The 20264-nt window shown below is 36.7% G+C and overlaps 3 protein-coding genes across 3 annotated transcripts in view; all 3 read right to left on the bottom strand.

The window, feature by feature from the left end:
* Positions 1–6609, bottom strand: part of LOC134667510 (alkyldihydroxyacetonephosphate synthase) — a 36678-nt gene extending 30069 nt beyond the window's left edge. The window contains exons 1-2 of the mRNA XM_063524938.1: positions 6353–6609; positions 4631–4717 (exon numbers count right to left, since the gene is read on the bottom strand). Coding sequence (XP_063381008.1) covers positions 4631–4717; positions 6353–6522 — 257 coding nt within the window. The 5' untranslated portion in view covers positions 6523–6609. The remainder of the gene's footprint in view (positions 1–4630; positions 4718–6352) is intronic.
* LOC134667489 (adenylosuccinate lyase) overlaps positions 1–20264 on the bottom strand; it is a 382878-nt gene that overhangs the window by 16714 nt on the left and 345900 nt on the right. The gene's annotated exons all lie outside the window — the stretch shown is intronic.
* The window catches only part of LOC134667499 (uncharacterized), a 123980-nt gene continuing 111152 nt past the window's right edge, over positions 7437–20264 (bottom strand). The window contains exon 2 of the mRNA XM_063524926.1: positions 7437–11097. Within this exon, the coding sequence (XP_063380996.1) occupies positions 10500–11097 (598 nt within the window). The 3' untranslated portion in view covers positions 7437–10499. The remainder of the gene's footprint in view (positions 11098–20264) is intronic.

Raw genomic sequence — 20264 nt, 5'->3', positions numbered from 1 at the left:
TTAAACTATCTTTAAAGACCATTTAAAACATCTCCTGAGACAGTTTTGATATTTCTTAATTAATTTTTTTAGGCATTTAAATCCTCAAACTTTTGAGGATAACGAACCAATTTTCGGTGAATGTTTTTGCATGGTAATGGTAATGTACATCATATATTTTTTTTAGTTTTATGATTCTCTTACTTTAGAAGTTACAGGGGGGGGGACGGACATTTTACCACTTTGGAAGTGTCTCTCGCGCAAACTATTCAGTTTAGAAAAAAAATTATAACGAATCCATAAGGGTTCCGTTTTTTGCCATTTGGCTACGGAACCCTAAAAATTAGGAATTCTTTTTTAACATTTAGCGACATTTTTCCGATATTTTTGGCAATGTTCGTTGGAGAAGGGTGGAGAGTGTATAAACTCACAATAATCGCAACCGGTCAGCGAAGTATAATAAAAATAAAGGCGCGGGTGGGACGAGTGGGGACCTTATTCATATTTTTTTATAATTCGGATCTCCTTTTACTTCAGTTCAGTCCAAGCGGCCAGAATGCCTACACCTAGCTCATCCAGACCAGATCCAGCCGGTGACGCCAGTCCGTGGGCCGAGCTAAATTGCCATTTCCGTCGGATTCGCGACGTGTCGCGTAATGCGAATTGTTAGCGTGTGAGTTATGGCTTTTATGAGCAGTGGCCAGGCGCCATGTGAGGGGTCGTGAACTGTGCTGAATGCACTGGTCACTTTAATAACCTCTTGCTCGTGTATGATAAGGATCCTGCCGGCCTAGCCAAGGTTACAATCGCTATCGCTTCGACAACGACAAGCATTATGTCTCTCTATCACTCTTCCATATTACTGCGACAGTGACAGTTGCTTTTCGATTGCTACGGAGCGTAAGCGATCGGCACGGCATCTTGGCTACGCGGCCTGGCCCCAATTCCACATCGGTAACAGGTGCGAGAATTGTAAAACATCACTGTTGCTGACGTCACAGGCATCCATGGGCTACGATTACCACTTACCATCGGGCGGGCCGTATTCCTGTTTGCCACCATCACTATTATTAAAAAAAACTTTATTATATTGGAAAAAAACAGATATTTCTCTTGCGAAGTTTCTGACAATTGTCAAGATTTAGAAGAATTGTAGGTAATTCTTGACAGGTAATGAGTTATATGTCGGAATTTTGTGACAATTGTCATAAACTTAGCAAGAGAAGTATCTGTTTTTTTCCGATATAATAAGGTTTTTTTTAAATATTACAATGATGGTGGCAAACGGGAATACGGCCCGCCCGATGGTAAGCGGTAACCGTAGCCCATGGATGCCTGTGACGCCAGTAACAGTGATATTTTACAATTGTCGCACCTGTCACCGTGGTGAAATTGGGGCCAGGCCGAATTCAATCTTATTGTATGTTTTTTTTTGTGATTTTTTTATGCTCTATACAGCACTAGCGATGTTTGAACCCACGATCTTGACCATCACACTGACCAGGGAGATTTTAAGGGATACGGTATAATAACTTAATTCTATATTGCCTAGTTAGATGGAATAGCAGTGTTATTAGAAAGAAAATCCGTAGCCGGGATAATTATATTACAGCCGACAAAATAGCGAAATAGGGAAAACCTTGCGCTTGCAAGTACATATTTTATTTGTAGTGATTTTTTTACTGTTAACACCTACCTACTTCTGACGCTACTCTTCATTTGATAATTACTGATTCAAATAAGAACTAATAATTTAAATAAATAAGGCAAAATTCAAGCGACTAATTTTTTTGGCTTCCACCAATGATAATTGATATCAGACATAAGAATAAAGAAAATCTAAAACACGTACCTAAACACCTTTTTGTTAATGTCATGTCTAACGGTTTTAGATGACTACAACAACATGGACGGTTTGAAGAAAAAGACACGTGAATATTTTCTAATTCACTATACCTACACCTAAAATTATTTTTTCACCACACCAGCTCGGAAAGGCTTACTTTGCACTTCAAAAACTGATAGCAAAATTGCGTTTTATTCACATGTGAGGTAAAGTAATCAAATGCAAATCTTGAGTTGTTTTCTTATGTTTTCTGGTTGAATTGAATTTAAATGTTGATTTTGGATGATAAATATTTAATAACATTAATTTGGATTTTATTTTGTTTTATATTTTACTTTTAATATTTGCTTCGGGTTGGTGTGGTGAAAAATTTTGTGTTTCACTCGGGAGCAAATTTTGTTTAACCTTCGTGCTTTGAAACCCTCGCAACGTTTAAGATTCCATTTTTCGAACCACTCGCTACGCTCGTGGTTCAATTTTGGAAACTTTCGCTTGCTCGGGTATCAATATTAGCACGAGCGGTTAAACAACAACTTTGCCCCCTTGTAAAACAAATAACTATTAAATGTCACAGACACGTCATGGGCGTGTTTAAGGATCTGTGACAATGACGAATGGGCGTTACACTATTAGTTAAATGGAAATGGGTCATACCTTGCGGGGGTTATGTCATAGCGACTCTAATTGGCGCTAACGCTAATGGCTCCTCTACACGATGGGCCAGCGCCGGCCACTCCAAGGGACGCAGCCATGCGGTAGAATGAGATAGCAATATCTCAGCTTGCTCCCTCTAACGCATAAATGCGTCCCTAGGAGTGGCCGGCGCTGGGCCATCGTGTAGAGGAGCCATAATAAAGAGGTGTTAGGCTATCCACTACGTAGATTTCGAACTGATAATCTTGAAATAACCAGACGAGGGTAGAAATCTTCTGAGGGTAGAGGAGAGGATTTAAATGAAAAATACTTTGCATATAGGTACAGCGATTATGTGAGGTCGCAAGGAATTTCGGTCGGAATTTTTGGGCGAATTTTGCCAAAATTCCTTTAATAAAAAAAATCCCTGCCCATCATATTTTAGGAGTTCTACGTGAAATTAAAGCTTTCCAAAGGGCCTCTACGTGTTGGATCTATATCCCCACGTAAGTCTATCGATAGACCGGGATTTATACGCCCGTGAAATCCGAAATAGAGTACTAAAATATAATCAGGGCTCTACGTGGCTCTACCTTGTATTGAATATTACAACTATCTTGTGCTCATCTTTGGCACCGACACTTTGTATTCAGTTGTATCTGACCCCCTTTGGAAAGCTGTCACGCCTCCCATGGGCACGTCCCTCAATTTGAAAACCTCTTGAATGCATCTGTAGTTGTGACAGTGGGTTGAACAAAATAAAGGACATGTCCCTCCAAGTTACGTCGATTGACAATGTCACCTCGGCGATGACACATTTTATGTCTGATGAACAGCTTAGAGTTAGATCAAAAAAAGTCTGCAGCGATTTTGATAGTCCACGCAGTGCAAGTGTTATTTATACGTCATACAATCATAGAAGTTTGATGTATAAAATAACACTTGCACTGCGTGGGCTATTAAAATCGCCGCAGACTTTTCTTGGTCTAACTCTTGTAATTATTTATACACGTATGGCATTATTCATAAACGCGCTACAAGCTAAATAACTAGCCATTACTCGTCTTAATCCAGCATTTATACTTAATATATTTGTTAAAAAGGGATAATAGATAAATTAACTTATTGAGGCTAGCTATGTACAAGGCGGTATAGATATGTATAGCAGTCTTGAACGCTGCTCGCAATGTTAGTGCTTGAGAAAGAGACTGAAGACTGAAGCGAGTGACTTAAAACAAGCGAGTCTAAGGGGTCATCCATTAATTACGTCACACGAATTTCTAGGTTGTTTGACCTCTCCCCCCCTCCTTGTCACACTTGGTCACATTTGGCAAACCCCTCCCCCTAGTGTGACGTCACATTTTTTCTACGAAATCGCCAAATCGAATTAAGTAAGTACCTAAGTATTATTAATTTTTTATCAAAATATTTTTGACGATATAAATATTAGTAATTTTACAACCCAAAATTGCTTAGGAAAGAAAATTAAACGAATAAAAACGATTATCGTTTTAAAAACTTGTTATTTAAATGTACAGCGAATAAAATAATTTAAATAAATTTTCGGTTACTGATGAAGTTAAAGTGACGTCACAAAGTTTGTGTCTCCCCCCTCCCCCATGTCACAATATGTCACATTTTCTTGACCCCCTCCCTCCCCCTAAACGTATGATGTAATTAATGGATGACCCCTAAGCCGTAAAATTATTCAATGTTAGTATGTCTCACAACAGTTTAAATTCGATTATAGTGCAGTCTTATTAGGTTTCCCAAACTGCTAACAGGAGGCGCCATAAAAGAAGTTGAGAATCTATGGCTCTAGCATAGCATCTCTATGTACACAGCGGGAGCTCTGGGCTATAACCGCGAAAATCGAAGTTCGCAAATTGCGGGCCTTTTTCTCTGTCACTCTAATTACGCCTTCATTGGAGTAAAAGAGAAAGATCCCCGCAATTTGCGAATTTCGGTTTTCGCGGTAGCCCCTCTGCGCCAGTTTTGCAACTCTTGGAGGAAACTCAACCGTTAAAATTTTCTTACGATAAAAAAACAGTAAAATTACCTAATACGGTTTTTTTTATTTACATTGATAAACATTCCGTGCTGTCTTCACTGGGCGCCCCCCACATGTTGAGAACTTCTGCTATACAGGGTGAGAAAGTAAAAGGAACTAACCTTTCCCCGGTGAAGCGCGCCGCCATGTCGACCACCTCGAACTTGGAGTCCTTGTAGCCCCAGCCCCACCATTTCAGCAGCTCTTGTCTGGAACATGTCGATTTGGGGAAGGAGATTAATGTATCTGGTAAACAAATTATGAAAAAAAAAACGGACACTGATCGTTTTTATTTTGATTCGTTAAAAATCTTATTTTAATGTATATTCAGAGTGGATTTTTTCAAATGTGGGTAGCTCCCAGATCCCGTGCTGTTTTGTGTGTTTTCTAGTGTAACCTTGGATATTTGCGTAACAAACCGGGATTAGGTAGCTGCTTACAAGTTTAAAAAAATCCATCCTGTATAGATATATGCTTATCTTCATCTTCATTTCATATATGTTATGCTGACGATATGTTAGGTATAATATTCGATTCGCTGAAGAATGTTTTGAAAGGATTATGACATATTATATTATGATAATTAATTATGTGATTTGTGCCGATTGTGATATGATATATATTGTTATTGTATGGTTTTTGAGCATTGAAAAATTGAAACATTCACTATACATAGGTATATACCTACTGAAGTATAAAGATACCTATTAAATAACTAGTAAGTACCCATATAACATATGTTACTTAATGAATGAAAAAAATCTGAAAATACTTAAGTGAAAGTAATAATATGTTTCTATGAAACCTGGTTCTTTCCGATATGTATAGTTAGGTACAGCTGTGTTTATGAAATTCTAAACTTTGCAGCAGTTATATCAATACGTATTTTTATTACAAGATTGCGAGCCTTATTATTCTTATTAATGTATTGTTAAAAATCAATTTGACTGAACACGTATGGCAAAGTTTATCTGAATTATATATTAAACATTTCGGAAGTGTATAAGTAGGCTACAATATCGGTCAGTAACACGCCTATCTTGTGATAATAAAGATAAGATGATAAAAACACCTTATTTATACTAAGAAGTTATTACTCATAATGTGTTCAAGTCACATATTGTGGGCTTATACGAATGTGACGAATCATTATAAATTGGAGGTTCCGAATTCCGAATATTCTTTATTTGTAAATATAACATCTAGACCACAGATATATCTAGACCAAATTTTGACTTGAAAACATTAAGCATTTTTTGATCAGTGCGTTTTTATTAAGTAAGTATATTAAAATTTTTAGAATCTTGCAAAATTAGATTTATGACGGTATTCAAATAATTCCGAAGCAGGTAAATAAGTAAGTACCTTTTTAGACCTGTCTTAATAAAATGATTACCAAGTAAAAACTTTTCGTCTACTTAATATTTATTATACTTGGATCTATATATGATCTATAACATTTACTATAACCACATGAATAGTTTATAAAGTAGGTTACCTGACCTAATCTTTTGTATGGACCGAGCCCCGGAAGCTCACTTGTACAAAACCGCGCCAAACCGAAAACAACGAGCCATAATCAGTATAATCACCGTGCACTCATGTTTAGGTACTCCAGAAAACTATGGAGAATATTTTAGGACGCACGGTTAATTATATCCAGAAATGTAGAGCAGAGATGCCGGTTGGTGAAACATGTAACATCGATGTTTCAGTTTACACGCATATAAATGTGTCAAATATATGAATATTACATGATCTAACGACTTGTTCTGGCTATTGCTTGCGGTCTGTGTGCTTACAGGACCTTGAAAACAGTGTATTGTATTTTTTAACTAACTTACCTTCGTCTAGGAATAACACTTTTCACTTTTATAATTGTATCATTCCCACTGTTTGTATTTACAATTTTCTTTTTAACACTAGCCATTTTATTTTTATCACTGTCGTCTGTCCTGTTATTGCTGTTTTCATTTGCGTTAACCATCGAGCTGCTTACAGATGCAGCTGACATTTTTAGTTCCGACGATTATAGATTTGTGTCCGCTACCATTTGGTACGAAATTTATAAATCGCGCAGCCTGCCGCGCATGTGGTGACAAATGCTCGGTCGGTAAAGCAGACGAAGGGGGTGTTACTACCTTAGCGCCATCTAGGTACCGGTACAAATAATATTGCAATATTGATTACAGCGCTATCTGGCAGCGATATGATGAAACTCTTACATGTATGTCTCTACATTAGAGTATGTATTGTCACGCATTTATATTTGAACTGTTAAACTAGATGGCGGCACTTTTATTTTTAGATATTTGGGTATTTGGGCCATTTTATTTAAAGTTGTCCCCCACACTTTTTTTTCAAAATTGGGATTTTTTATGTTATTTCTACTAAGAATCATGAGCTCTTTTGATCCTAATAGGAGAAAAAAAGTGTCCCAAAATTTCCATACATTTTTCGATCTTTCCTTTCCGAAACCGCCATACAAAGTCTATGAAAAAATGGTAACGGTATGGGAAAAAAACCTTGGGACACTTTTTTTCTCCTATTAGGATAGAAAGAGCTCGTGATTCTGAGTAGAAATAACATAAAAAATCCCAATTTTGAAAAAAATGTCTAGGGGACAACTTTAAATAAAATGACCCATTTCCATTTAGAAAATTTAGATGGATTTAAAGTTGAACCCCCACCCCCACTTATAGATTTTGGATTTTTTATATTATTTCGACTCATAATCACGAGCTTTCTTTCTTATGTACCCCGTATACTTGTATTACTGAGCTTATTGAGCTTATTACTGTGTTACGATTTGTGTAAGATTTTTAATTATTTTTTATATATATAGTACTTCTAACCATGTAGAGTGTGTGTAGATGTGCTGCTTATTACCCTCATATAAATTTACTCGACGAAATAAAATAACAAAAATTCAATAAAATATTTTATTAGCCGTAGAAAAGAATGTTGTACATAAAAATGTTATTAAAGTATAACGACTTATATTATTGCCTTATTACTTAATAAATAATTTAAAGCGTAAGCTACTATAGTACCTTAATATTTTTAAATACCTACATACTTCGATTGTACGTAAGCATGGGTTAAATGATTATCGAGTCTTTTACTTACATAGATAATAAATGCAAAATCTAGGAAGAAATGTTTACCGTATTTAATTGGTTAAATGACTGATTTTTTATGAGCATAAAAAATAGGGCCAGTTGCACCAACTACAATAAAATTGACTGGTTAAAGTGATTAACGTCGTCAGCAGAAGACTAATGAAACTCCTCATAATATTTATACAGATGTGCATAATTGTTTTCCATCGTATTTTCTCGGAAACGTTCGTATTTGTCATGCTACTTCAGTGAACGTTAGTACTTTTTGTACCGAGACTGACTGAAATAGCAAGACTCGTTCGTACATTTCCGTGAAAATACGATGGAATATTATGCACTATGTACCTGTCTACATCTGTAATAAAATTTAGCAAATATTTTAGAGGTGACAGACGATTTGGTGCAACCTAAAGGCAGAGACACGGAGTCCACATACCTAATATGCGATATGATAATCGGAATTTATATGCTTGGAAACATACTTGCCATGCGTTGCGCTGCAGATATGACAAGCATGTTTCCATCCAAGCTTACAAATTTCACAAGCTTACAATTTTCATAACTCATTGCATACGTTACGTATGTGGGCTCACTTTGTACGTGCCTCTCCGAGTTCGAGTTCGAGTTCTCTGTATAAATGCTGCCCGGTTGTTATGAATCATATGAATATTGTGGACAAAATTAAACTGCACTCTTTACTAAACTTGCGGGCTACCGGTAAAATTAAAATAAAAATTTCTGGGTCTCTATCACTCTTGCATTCATATCGCCCTTAGATTTGAGAGATCAAAATACAAGCATTTTAATGTTTTCGTAGTATGCGGTAGGCCCCTTGCTTTCGGTATGAAATGGGAATATACAATCTTAATTTCTTTAAGATTTTATGTTTCTAGTCCTAGTAGCGTATATTACATAGGTATACTAACCTAAATATTTTAAATTCGTGGAGCAGTCTTACCTTACTAACACAACTAAGCACCTATTTATCTTAAATCTATTTTACAATAATTAATAATTCACGGCTCCTATTCGACATGCAACATGCCATACGGCAAATGAGCTTGTCGAATTGAGGCCCTGTTTGTTTTTATTTACAATAGAGTAACACTGGGTTAGTAGAATAATAAATTAATCATCTATGATTGTATCATTGAGTTTTACAGGCAATGATGTTTAAGCTACATGCGCACATGCACATTTTTATACGAGTAGTCGATACAAGTAGGTACCTACTTACAAAAGGTTTTGCACTGTTCATAATAAATATTTTTTCGGAAATAAATTTTCGCAAAATCACGTAATACTTAATACAAAAATTCACATCATAATTATAGTTGATTAGCACCCAATTTTATGGGTTTATATTTTTACTAAATCTCTTAGGGATCATCAACCACAAGGTTGTTATTTTTATTTCGGATAAAAAATAGATAAGACCTTACGAGATTAAAATGAAAATGAAATGAAGTTAGCATAAGGCAAGCTGTAAAACTCCATAAAGAGCGAGCTTTATCAAACCAACTACATATTAGTATATGTAGTTGGTTTGATAAAGCTCGCTCTAAAACCCGGGTTTTATCGGGTTTGATAAAACCCGGTCTTCTCCTGATTATTAGTGTCGATCACAGGAAGAACTCAGCCAAGTCGTTTATTTAATCGAGTGCATTAAAGTTATATCAACATACTGGATTATCTTTATTAAGGCCTCTGCAATAAATGAGCTGGCGTGTGTTACAACTTTAATTGATTTACCATTGCGTTTGTATAAAGTAAGAAAAGAATATTGAAATATAACGGAATGTGAGCCTAGGCTAGATAGAATAGAGAGCGTTTATTAGAGGCAAAATAAAAGAAGAAAACAACACGTAGGTAACATAAGAGATGATAATCGTACATCGCCAACTGCCAAACGAAAAAAAAATAGATAGGTAGGTACTTGTTTTTTGTACATCCGCATTTGTGGATAAACATAGTGATCGAAATGTATAAAAAGTACCACCTGTATTTATTACCTATGTTATACAAATAAATTTCTGATTTCTGATTCTGATTCTACGAAAAGTGACATAATTATTTAAGTGTTTCGATTGGCGTTTGTCATCTTGGCTAGGCTCATGGGAAGTTGGGAACGTTTTGAAACAAGTTCCAAATCTGTATACCACCTACATGTGAAATGAATTAGTAGCATGATTAGTAGTAACCTCTGCCCACTGTTTGGAACATACTGTTATGAAAATGATATCTGCATTTTATTATGTATACGTGAATTTTGCTAAAGAAGATAAAATCTTAAAAGCTCATTGTCATTCAAGTCGGTCTGTCTAATCTGCCCATAAATAATGCAATTATCTCTCGTTGATGCAAAATATGGAAGCTAATATTGATCTAGTATAATTTATTGGGTCTGTTGAGAGCTAAACGGGCGATAAGCTAGTAAATGACAGTTTTCCCAACCAGCGCGGCGAGTTACAAATCGCTATTTAATTGTGGGCAACTTAGAAAACAGTTAATATAAATTACTAGGCGTGTTTAGAGAAAGGCTGTTTGTAGGGCAAAATTAGTGCAAATAACGTTTTATTGCACCAACGTTAAATTTGTAACGACGGCAATAAATAAAACACATAAGTACTTCATTATTTTGCACGCAGAACATAAGGAAGCGTTCCAAAACAACTGCTTTTTTGCTTTCTAAAAAAAATATAATAATTGTTCATTTTCGAAATTGGATTGATGATATCTTGTTATTATGTTTATCCTTGATAAATTAAAACATATTTATTAAAACGCATGACACTAGCAAACGTCTACATTGTAGACGCGTTCAGTTTCATCCGTTTTCACCTATTTTAAAAATAGATAAATCAGCGAATTATGGCAGTAGTCTGTGGTACTGCGCCGAATTCTTGTTTTTCTGCAGGACGTAGAACGACTTGGGCTTCCCGTTTCCTGAGAAGTATTTCCTGAACGAGGTTTTCTTGTCGGGAACATAGTACGCCAAAGAGTCTAATGAGTTGGGATGATTATTCATGCCTTTGGGCCACGTCGGCGTGCTTTCGACGTCGACGACGTCGTCATCAAACCGTGCCTGTGGTCTGTCCTTTACTAGTTTTTGGAGCACAGGGAGGTTCCAGTGGTATACTCGAGCTGGTTTGCCGTTGCCTGTCATTTGAAGGGGTAGGGTTCTGGCTGCGGCTGGAGCGGGGTCAGCGTGGGTGTAATAGCTGGTGTTCGGCGGTAGTTTAATGACGAACATTCTGGAGTCTCCCGTGGCGTGCCGCCTGCCTTGTTCGGCGACCCGTTTCCTGTGGTGGGCGGCGGGCACCATGAGTTTCTTGAGGCCTAGCGAGCTGAGCAGCTCGTGTGTGGTCTGTTCTTTCTTATCGTCGACCGTGAGGCTGTTGTCGCGCCGGAAGGCCGGGGCGGGGACGCAGCATGTCGCCGCGACTAGTAGCAGGAATGCCGATACCCTGGAACAATCGAAAGGCAATATTAAAAAGTGTTCTAAAAATTATTTTTGATTATTAACAATAACAAATGTATAATTATAGATGGTCAAGCAAATCTTATCAGTAGAAAAAGGCACGAAATTCAAATTTTCTATGAGACGATCGATAACCCTTCGCGCTTACATTTTTCAAATTTGCCGCCTTTTTCTACTGACAAGATCTGCTTGACCAACTTTATTTCATTGATAGAATGTTTTTTTTTCAAACTCAGGTTTTTTCCAAGCTTTTTGATTTAGGGTCGGTTGCACCAAACTGCTCGTATCGTTAAAGAGTTCGCAAATTTTTTATGTACTTAAGGAAAGTTTCATAGTAAAGCGCCGGGGCGCGCCGGCTGACGTTGATCACTCTGTCAAATGTGGTTGTTGGTGCAACAAAGAGACCAAAAACTAATATATGTTAATGAACAAGCAGGTTTGTTTTTAAAATCCTTTCTTTTTTTATTGCAGCACGGTGTCAAATAAATCTATAATTATATGCCACAAACAACTCAAGAACAAATAAAAAATACTTCTTATTTTCCATTTAACGGCAGTTTGCTGGAACTTTGAATTAAGTCGCCAGTAAAAGCAGTAAATAATTATTTTATTAACTGTTTAAAGAAATACACCTTAAGTTACATATCTAAAATATTTGTAGGAACTTTAATGCTGGCAGTCAAGTTATATGACAAATAAAAGTTTTTCTTCGTTCATTCATTTAATTTAAAGGTATTTTGCTAAGTGCTTGCCATAGAGCCGGCAGTGAAAACAATAAGTAACGTGAAGTTGAAGACACCGCACAAACACGTGGTGACTTTGCAAACTTTGACAGCGACTGCTTCCAAAACTAGTAGTGTTGCCACAAAAAAAAAGAAAAAAATGGGTTGCCAGATAAATCGAGTCGTTTCTCCTATTATTAGAAGTGAAAATAAGATAACGGTTATAGTAGAAATTTAAATTTTATCTAAACAGGCATTGTTGGAACGTGTTGGTAAAGTTGCAGCAGTTGACGGTAACGTCAATGGTTTGCATTCCAAAGCCTGGTCATAAACGGATAACAACTTTGTTTAGCAATGGGCTAAAGTTTCAACAAGTATTTGGGATAGGTTGATAATAAAGACTGTATTTTACATATAATGTTGCGTTGAAGGCCTTCACTTTAGCAAGGTTCCATAATTATTCTATTTAATCCATAATTAAGTTATTTTTGAGAAATAGCCACGAACAAAATCAAGATTTAAATCCTCATAGAAGCGAAAAATTATTTTAAATTCAAAACAGCAAAAATCCCTCAGTGTCTGATTTGGTGGCAAATTCTCTAGTTCTACGCTAGAGACATTGATAATGACATTAATGACAAACGGAGGTAAAAGGCTTTACAAAAATTGTAATGTAGATCACGCTAAGAGCGTCTTCACATGGTCCGATCCGACATTCGGCTTGGAAAAAATCAGCTACTATAGAAAATGCCCTAAATTCTTTTTGCTTGTTTTGTATTTAGTCGGCTCCGACCTCCGATATCGGATTTATACGATTTAATGTGAAGATTAACATTAGTTATTCTTCCCTTAGTCTCTATAGTTTCAAGCTACCGAGTGCATTGACTTGGGGTCTCGGAGTTGTTTGTCGAGGCTGGAAGTTGAAGTCAAACAAAAGCAATAGTGCCTACACAATGTCTCTGCAGTGTGACCATCAATTAGCGTACACATGAACGTTATTCGGAATTACGTGGAGTAACATTAAAATATACCGGGTGTGGCCTGTAATATGAGCAAAAAATTTAACTGTAAGCTCTGCTGTACTCCTCTTACTGACCAACATTTGTTCAGCAACTTTTAAAAATAACTTGTGGTTTTATTTTTAATACAGTTTAAAATTTATTCTAAGACGCAATGTATTGCGAATTTTGCTATGTTTAAAGCCAAGCGCGCACCACGATTTTTTGTCGCGCGATAATTTAGTCGCAGAAATGTAACGTATGGGTTTATATGGCGGTGCGCGCATATGCGACAAAAAAATCGCAGCGATTTTAAAATTGTGATTTGTTACATTTTTCCGCGACAGCGCGCGACGCGATTGTCGCAAAGTGAATTGCAGCATACGAAGCTGTATGGCCCCGCGCGCACTGCGATAATAAAATCGCAGCCGGGACCTCAGTCGGCATTTTGCTCTCCAAGCGTCAACATATCGGAACCTGCTTCTCCAATGGAGTTACAAGATGAGACGCTAGATGTTGACCGTTTAATTATAGAAATAGAAGGAGATCACCTTTGTGGTATAAATACTCAGTCATACAGCGATTGCATATTGTTTCACGACAAGCGACTGGTACGACATCCATGTCGAGAATGAACAAATCGTCGACTTTTTCATCGCAGTGCGCGCACTGAATTTTCTGCGATAAATTACAGCGCGATTCTAAAATCGTGTCGCAAAAATTAAAATCGTGGTGCGCGCTTGGCGTAAGGCGTGACAAGCAACGTCAATCACAATGATATAGCGTGGCGATGGCGTCCATTGAAGGTAATATTTATTTTGTATGAAAAATAGGGACTTTTTCATAATTTTTAAAAGTTGTTGAACTAAAGTGTCATCGTTTGAGGAGTACAATCTATGTTTTAATTATTTGCTCGTGTTACAGGCCACACCCGGTATAGGAATTAACCTGCGGCACAGTCAAAAGCAGATATAATCTTTCCCCCTTTTTCATAAACGCGCTGCAAACCTCGATTAGCTAATAATCGTTTGTCTTTATCTGTCATTTTGACTTAAATATTTGTAAGAAAGGGGTAAAACATAATTTATCTAAATCAGGCCCGTAAAGGCACTGGACGGTGAACTGACGCAATGACCCTATATGGTCTCAATTTAAAACGACATTATGAAATTACATGAAAGATATTAACATTCCAATAATTCAAAGGTAATGCCGCCAGTATTTTTGGCACATTTGATCCGGGAGACAATCAGAGTGGGGGGCAATATTTTATTTGTTAAGTTAGTTTTACTCATTCTTAGATTTATTTTAGTTTATAATTTGTATGTTTAATCTATTGCAATCTAAAAGCACCTACTTGTGTAATAAAATACAATGTTTGTTTAGATAAACATTCAAATAACATAATGTATAATGTATGTCCACCCATACAACCATTTCCAGTCGCCGTTACGACACGGTGTAGACACATCTTGTGTCGACACCGTCTGTTTCGGTCACAATTCCAGTCGCAGAGTCGTCGCCGTGTCGACACAGTTACCAGAAATGGGGAAGGGTCGACACATGACACAAAGTGACATAAAGTGTGGTCGCCGTGTGCACACATTGTTTCGGGTTTGCGACTACTTTATGCCAAAATCATTCGTTCATTCGTTCATTTTGTTCCTGTCAAATGGAAACTGTCAGATGGAAAAATAGTTAAATAAAAATAAGTGACATTAATACGCCATCTCTAAAACGGATTACAAGACGTAATTATATATTGTTTGCATTTATATTACAATAGGACTTAAATTATTATGGGGAATTAAACTGCTCGAGTGATTTGATAAACTAAGTGTAATATAATCAACGCGCCACCACATTGTTTTAGTTTAGCCGGAAAGGAAATTGTTTACTTCTCAGTGCTTGTGTTCATAAATATATTATTTGATGCATTTTTAGTACTTCGATGCGTATACTATACTTAAATAACAGAAATAACGCTTTACATATTACGAAACTTGTTAATTATGATGTATAAATATGGTTTAAGGCTGAGAAATATTGCAGTCACAAAGTAGTCGCAAATGTTTCGACTTTGTGTCGACTCTGTGTAGACACATGACACGCGCTGTCAAAAGTAATAACAAAGTTACTGGATGTGCAAAATGGCTCCTTGTGTTCATTTGTTTTCAGATATTCTCAAAGTGTAAAAATGACGTGGTCAGAGATGGGACTTAATAGATTAACTGTTTATTCGACTAATTAATGGAATAAAAAAGTTAATCCTCAAATTTTAATCACGATTAGTTTAGTCGACCTAACATAGATTGAAATTGAATTAATCTGAACATTAATCGAATAAATTATCGATTAAATCTCGGTTGGAAGTTGACAGGAGGGGGCCATTTTTGTACGTAAAAATAATAGAAATGTCTTGCATGCAGATGGTAGCCAAACACTTTGTCATAAAAGTCGAGATGGGTGTCTATTTATAGGTTTTAGGGAGTGCCGATTTCGAAAATGATGACCATTTTGGAATCCAAAATGGCGGCCATGCACTGTGTCATAAAAGTCGTCATGGATGTCGTTTTATACGTTTTAGGGGGCCCCAATTTTGAAAATGATGACCATTTTGGAATCCAAAATGGCGGCCATGCACTATGCCATAAAAGTCGTCAGGGGTGTCGTTTTATAGGTTTTAGGAGGCGCAGATTTCAAAAATGATGACCATTTTGGATTCCAAGATGGCGGCCATGCACTATGTCATAAAAGTCGTCATGGATGTCGTTTTATAGGTTTTACGGGGCCCCGATTTAGAAAATGATGACCATTTTGAAATCCAAAATGGCGGCCATGCACTATGTCATAAAAGTCGTCATGGGTGTCGTTTTATAGGTTTTAAGGGGCGCAGATTTCGAAAACGATGACCAATTTGGATTCCAAGATGGTGGCCATGCACTATGTCATAAAAGTCGTCATGGATGTCGTTTTATTGGTTTTAGGGGGCCCCGCTTTCGAAAATGATGACCATTTTGGAATCCAGAATGGCGGACATGCACTATGTCATAAAAGTCGTCATGGGTGTCGTTTTATAGGTATTAGGGGGCGCAGATTTCGAAAACGATGACCATTTTGGATTCCAAGATGGCGGCCATGCACTATGTCATAAAAGTCGTCATGGATGTCGTTTTGTAGGTTTTAGGGGACGCAGATTTCGAAAATGATGGCCATTTTGGAATCCAAAATTGCGGCCACGCACTATGTCATAAAAGTTGTCATGGGTGTCGTTTTATAGGTTTTAGGGGGCCCTTATTTCGAAAATGATGACCATTTTGGAATCCAAAATGGCGGCCATGCAGTATGTCATTAAAGTCGTCATGGCTGTCGTTTTATAGGTTTTAGGGAGCGCAGATTTCGAAAATAATAACTATTTGGGAATCGAAGATGGCGGCCATGCACTATGTTAAAAGTCGACATGGATGTCGTTTTGTTGGTCATGGTCATCATTATCGAAATCTGCTCTTCCTAACACCTATAAATCAACATCTATGACGGCTTATATGACAAAGTGCACGGCAGACATCTTGGAATCCAAAATGGTCATCATTTTCGAATTCTGCACTCCCTAAAACCTATAAAACGATATCCATGACGACTTTTATGACAAAGTGCACGGCACACATCTTGGATTCCAAACTGGTCATCATTTTCGAAATCGGCACTTCCTAAAACCTATAAAACGATATTCATGACGACTTTTCTGACAAAATACGTAGCGGCCATCTTGGATTATAAAATGATCATCGTTTTCGAATTCTGCACTCCCTAAAACCTATAAATCGACATCCGTGACGACGCAAGTTATCTTTATTTTCAGATCTAACAAATTGCTACAGAATACAAAGGACAAAAAAAGAAGCGAGGAGGTAATGAAACAAGCAAACATACAGATGATTCCTCGACGCAATTGGATGCTTCTTAAATTGTGTCCAGATTTATTTGTCATAAAAGTTTTTATTTTTCACGTATTACTCTCACAAGTTCCGTGACATTTCGACCTTGTAATTTTTTAAGTAAATGGTTTTGTTTATCTGTGAGGATCTCACTAGAATAATATAATCAAGGTATGTTTATATTTGATAATTGAAATAGTAACGCAAAAAAAAATTATATTTGTGTCTTATAATCCTACCGAAGACTTTTATTTTTCCTTTTCCTTCTACACAAGTTTGGTCAAGTAATAAGAATTTAGGGCTCTCAATTTTATTTTGACTTCTACAACAGTAAAGCTACGAGGCCATGTTTGGTATCGTTTTCGTATAAATTCGCAGTACCAAATTTAGTTATGGTATCACATTGACACCATTCCAAAGTAAAAACATATAAACTTACTTTCTCTTAAACTCCTCTTCACGCTTAAACTGCTGAACAGTTTTAATTTAAATTTAGTACACATATATTTTGAGTCCCGAGACAGGACATAATAAGTTATCTCAAAAATCATCCTTCAAAGGTGTGAAATGAGGTGTAGGGGGGAATTCAGAATTGACTTCTTGAAGTTAATACTGTTTAAGTTTAGGTTTGAAGTCATGTTTTTTTTTATCATTTTTAACTAAATCAAAGATGTAGACCTTCCCAAATTTAATATAAATCGGTTCAGCGGTTATTGATTTCCCGTACAAATTTCCACGCCACTTTTCACACCTTCAAAAGATGATTTTGGTTATAAGATCTATCCTATGTCCTGTTCCGGGATGCAAACTATTTCTATACCAAATTTCAACGAAATCGGTTCAGCGGTTAAGCGTCAAGAGGAGTTTAAAAAAACCGACCAAGTGCGAGTCGGACTCGCGTATTAAGGGTTCCGTACATTAAGTCCGACTCGCGCTTGACTGCACATTTCTAATAGGTTTTCCTGTCATCTATAGGTAAAGAACTATTTTGTGTATTCAGACAGACATACATACAGACGCACGAGTGATCCTATAAGGATTCCGTTTTATGCTTTTGAGGTACGGAACCCTAAAAAGATTTTTTTAATTTTGTGGAATGGTTTCCATGTTAAATGGATTCAGCAACCCAGATTTATACGAAAACGATACCATACACGGCCTAGCACCTTCACTGATGTAGATATATCAAGATAAAATTGAGAGCCCTAACTAAACTTTCAAGAGCGGATATCTCAAAAACTATTCAACATATCGAAAAAATTGACTGAATAAACTTGTAACAAATTAAATTAACTTTCATTTTGTATAAGTGGCCATGTCGCTAAGATGCATAGTTTCCGAGATATAATCGAAAAACCGGAAAATGGGACATTCAAAGCCCCCTCTCTTCCCCCCGCTCAAGGGCTACGGCCGGGGACTTTTGATATGTTCACCTCCTAACTTGTCCAAACCAAGTTACAGAGTCAAAAATTGTGTTCCGAGCATTTCCCTCTACAACTTTTTTGAGCATTCGTTGGCTGACCTAAGTAGCTTATTGCATTTCTTTAAAAACTTTTCTGTAAAAGGTTGACGGGTGTTGGGTGTTTATATGGTTTTGGTCGATTATTATCATTTGCATCGCCCATGATGACTTACTAGAATTACTTACGAGCACACGAGACACTAATAGTAGTTTGACAAACCTTGGTTTTCAAGAGGTATTTTATATTGACATTTGCTGTCACAAATTTGCTGTCAGATTTAGTCGCAAACCGCACGCAAAGTGCACACAAATGTGTCGACACCTTGTTACGGAAAAGTGTACACACGGCGACGACACTTTGTTTCGAAACAATTCTAGACACATTGTGTGGACTCTGTTACGACACATCTGACATTTAGTTACCACTTTGATGATTCTGCGACTGGAATGGTTATATGGGCATGTATGGTACAGTCACCTGCAAAAGTATGTTACCCTTCGAATGCTGCAAAAATATGTGACACTCTATTATGGCTCTACAAATAAGATCGTGTCAGATATTTTTGTTTGATTTATTTTTTGCTAACTTCGTTGTGTTGTCAAGGAAATCAAGGAGGCGGCCCTGGATAGAGTCAAATGGAGAGAGCTACACCGACAAGAGTCTAACTCTTAAATTTACGACGACGACGTTGTGTTGTATTATTGCAGGTGATTGTACTAGTACAATTTACGTTTCTAGAAATACGGCTATATCTTAAACCAACGGCTTTCCGGATTTACATCATATGATATGTCAAAGCTGCATCACTTTCATGAGCTCCACATAATAGCATATCATTTCTTTAAACACCCCGTTCCGAGAGAAATGGAAAGTTACACCGTAACATTCGTGTGCACTCGCAGTTTCATTTTACATTTTAAGTTATGTTTAATAAGATGGTCTAGCAACCGTAGCAAGACCAATTTATTCATGAATTGAATATATAATTATTTAATTAAGTTAAACTTAGGCGTCGTAAGTTTGAAGGAGATGGCGGGACGACTTAGATACCTTCATATAACTGGTCGAAAAAGCTCAACAACGGATACGGACGGAATGTATTAACTTTTTAAATTTATTTGTTTTTTTAAGGCTTGGGTATATAGCTCTTGAGTTCAGCAAAGTACTACCTACCTACTAATGCATTGTCACGTCACAATAAATATTAAAAACAAAACCATAAAAACAAGAAAGCTGTAAAAGTTATATTTCTGAACGCAGTACGCGCAAACACAAGTACCAAAGTACTTACTATTCGTATATTACAGTAGGGTTGCTAAACCTTAGGACATTTTATCTGGCAGAATAAGAGCACAAGAGGGCCTACCGCGAACCATCACCTTTGTACATTCGAGCGATACAGAGGCAAACTACATATATATATACTTGGTCAAGCAGATCTTGTCAGTAGAAAATCGTGGCAAATTTGAAAAATGTAGGTGCGAAGGGATAGCGTCTCATAGAATATTTGAATTTCGCGCCTTTTTCTACTGACAAGATTTGCTTGACCATCTATATAACGAAATTTATAGCGATTTTTATGAGCGAAGAATCTGAGGAATAAACTTATGTTAAACTTATTGTTAGCTGATCAGGTGTGTTGTCCTGTAATTCACGAAATAATTTTAAATGTAAAATCAAATTTAGCTTTTAAGTACTATCCGTTTTAAGAATGTACTATTATTACTGCTTGCAGTCTTGAAGTTAGGTAGGGATCTAATAAAGTGAAATGGTACCGTAAAATGGGGTGAGTAGGGTCAAAACTGAAATTCAAACCTCGATAACATTTTATTTTTACATATAAAAAGTTCGTATAGAATAAGTGTTCCGGACGTTTGTATTTTAGTTTTTATTTTATTTTGGGTAGTTCCATTTCATAACTTTGACGATTAAGAGGAAACCCCACCTCACCCCGTAGTGCCTCGTATTTGGGGTGAGAGGGGTTTTCATACAAAGGTGATTTTGAAAGATTGTTGGATCGATTTTTTTTTAT

Source organism: Cydia fagiglandana, chromosome 9, assembly GCF_963556715.1.
Source record: "Cydia fagiglandana chromosome 9, ilCydFagi1.1, whole genome shotgun sequence".
NCBI lineage: Eukaryota > Metazoa > Arthropoda > Insecta > Lepidoptera > Tortricidae > Cydia > Cydia fagiglandana.
The sequence above is the reverse complement of the archived record's forward strand: the minus strand, read 5'-3'. Positions and strand labels throughout refer to the sequence as shown.